General features: G+C 30.5%; 1 protein-coding gene across 1 annotated transcript in view; it reads left to right on the plus strand.

Moving 5' to 3' along the window:
- Positions 1–253: 253 nt before the first annotated feature.
- The window catches only part of LOC111688624, an 8,437-nt gene continuing 7,624 nt past the window's right edge, over positions 254–1,066 (plus strand). The window contains exon 1 of the mRNA XM_046955820.1: positions 254–625. Coding sequence (XP_046811776.1) covers positions 254–625 — 372 coding nt within the window. The remainder of the gene's footprint in view (positions 626–1,066) is intronic.

Below are 1,066 nucleotides of genomic sequence, written 5' to 3' on the forward strand. Positions count from 1 at the left end.
TTTGTGAATTTTAAGAAAAAAGTGTTAATAAAAAATTTTAATTGAAAGAGAAAAACAAATTTGTTTAAAACAATGATCTTGCTGTAAAAAAAATAATTATATAATATGTTAAATAAAATATAAATATTGCAGAAAAAAATTAAAAATATTTCAAAAAGAATTTCATTAAAACAAAGAAAATTCGCAAAAAATATAGAAATTATTGAAAATTTCAAATATTTCATTGAGTGTGTTTTATTTCGATTGAGAAAATATGTCTTCCTCACCCAGTGATAATACCGTTACTCAACATCCTTTACAGGATGTTGATCTAAATGACTCAACGTCTGATTTAGCCGATGGCTCCAAAAATGTGAATAAAAAAGAAAATTGGGTTAAATTTGATGACGACGTCAATGAAGGTATTTTAGGTACCAGTGAAAACAACAATAACAATAGAAATGAGTTGACAGCGATCGCTGCCACTACAAACAGGTTAACACCACCACCAACAAATCCAAAGAGACAATCAACAGCAGCAGTTGGGGGAGCAGCAACACGTTCTCTTACTCCAACTTTAGAGAGTAGTCAACAACAGCTGCATGCTTCCACACAATTGGATGTAACAGCTGCAACACCTGTGCAGGTAATGAATGATTATTTGTGTTGTAATACCAAGAGAGAAAGAGAGTAAAAGAGAGATAGAGAGTTAAGGTTACAGAGAGAGGGAGAATTATTAAAACACATACAAAATATATAATGTAATGAAAAAATAAATAAACAAAAAATAACTTCCATTGATGAAACTGTGAAAAATAATGAGAGTGAGTACAGAAGAGTTTTTGTAGCATGAAGTTGATCTTGCATAGAGTTAACAAGTTGTTGGGAATTTTCCCAAATATGGGGGGAATTTTAAATTAAATAATTTTTACAACATTTTACAACAAAATACACATTTAAAGCTAAGTGTGTAGAACTTAACTAGAACTGAACTAGAACTGAACTAGAACTGAACTAGAACTGAACTAGAACTGAACTAGAACTGAACTGAACTAGAACTGAACTAGAACTGAACTGAACTAGAACT

This window comes from Lucilia cuprina, chromosome 2 (genome assembly GCF_022045245.1).
Source record: "Lucilia cuprina isolate Lc7/37 chromosome 2, ASM2204524v1, whole genome shotgun sequence".
Taxonomy (NCBI): Eukaryota; Metazoa; Arthropoda; class Insecta; order Diptera; family Calliphoridae; genus Lucilia; species Lucilia cuprina.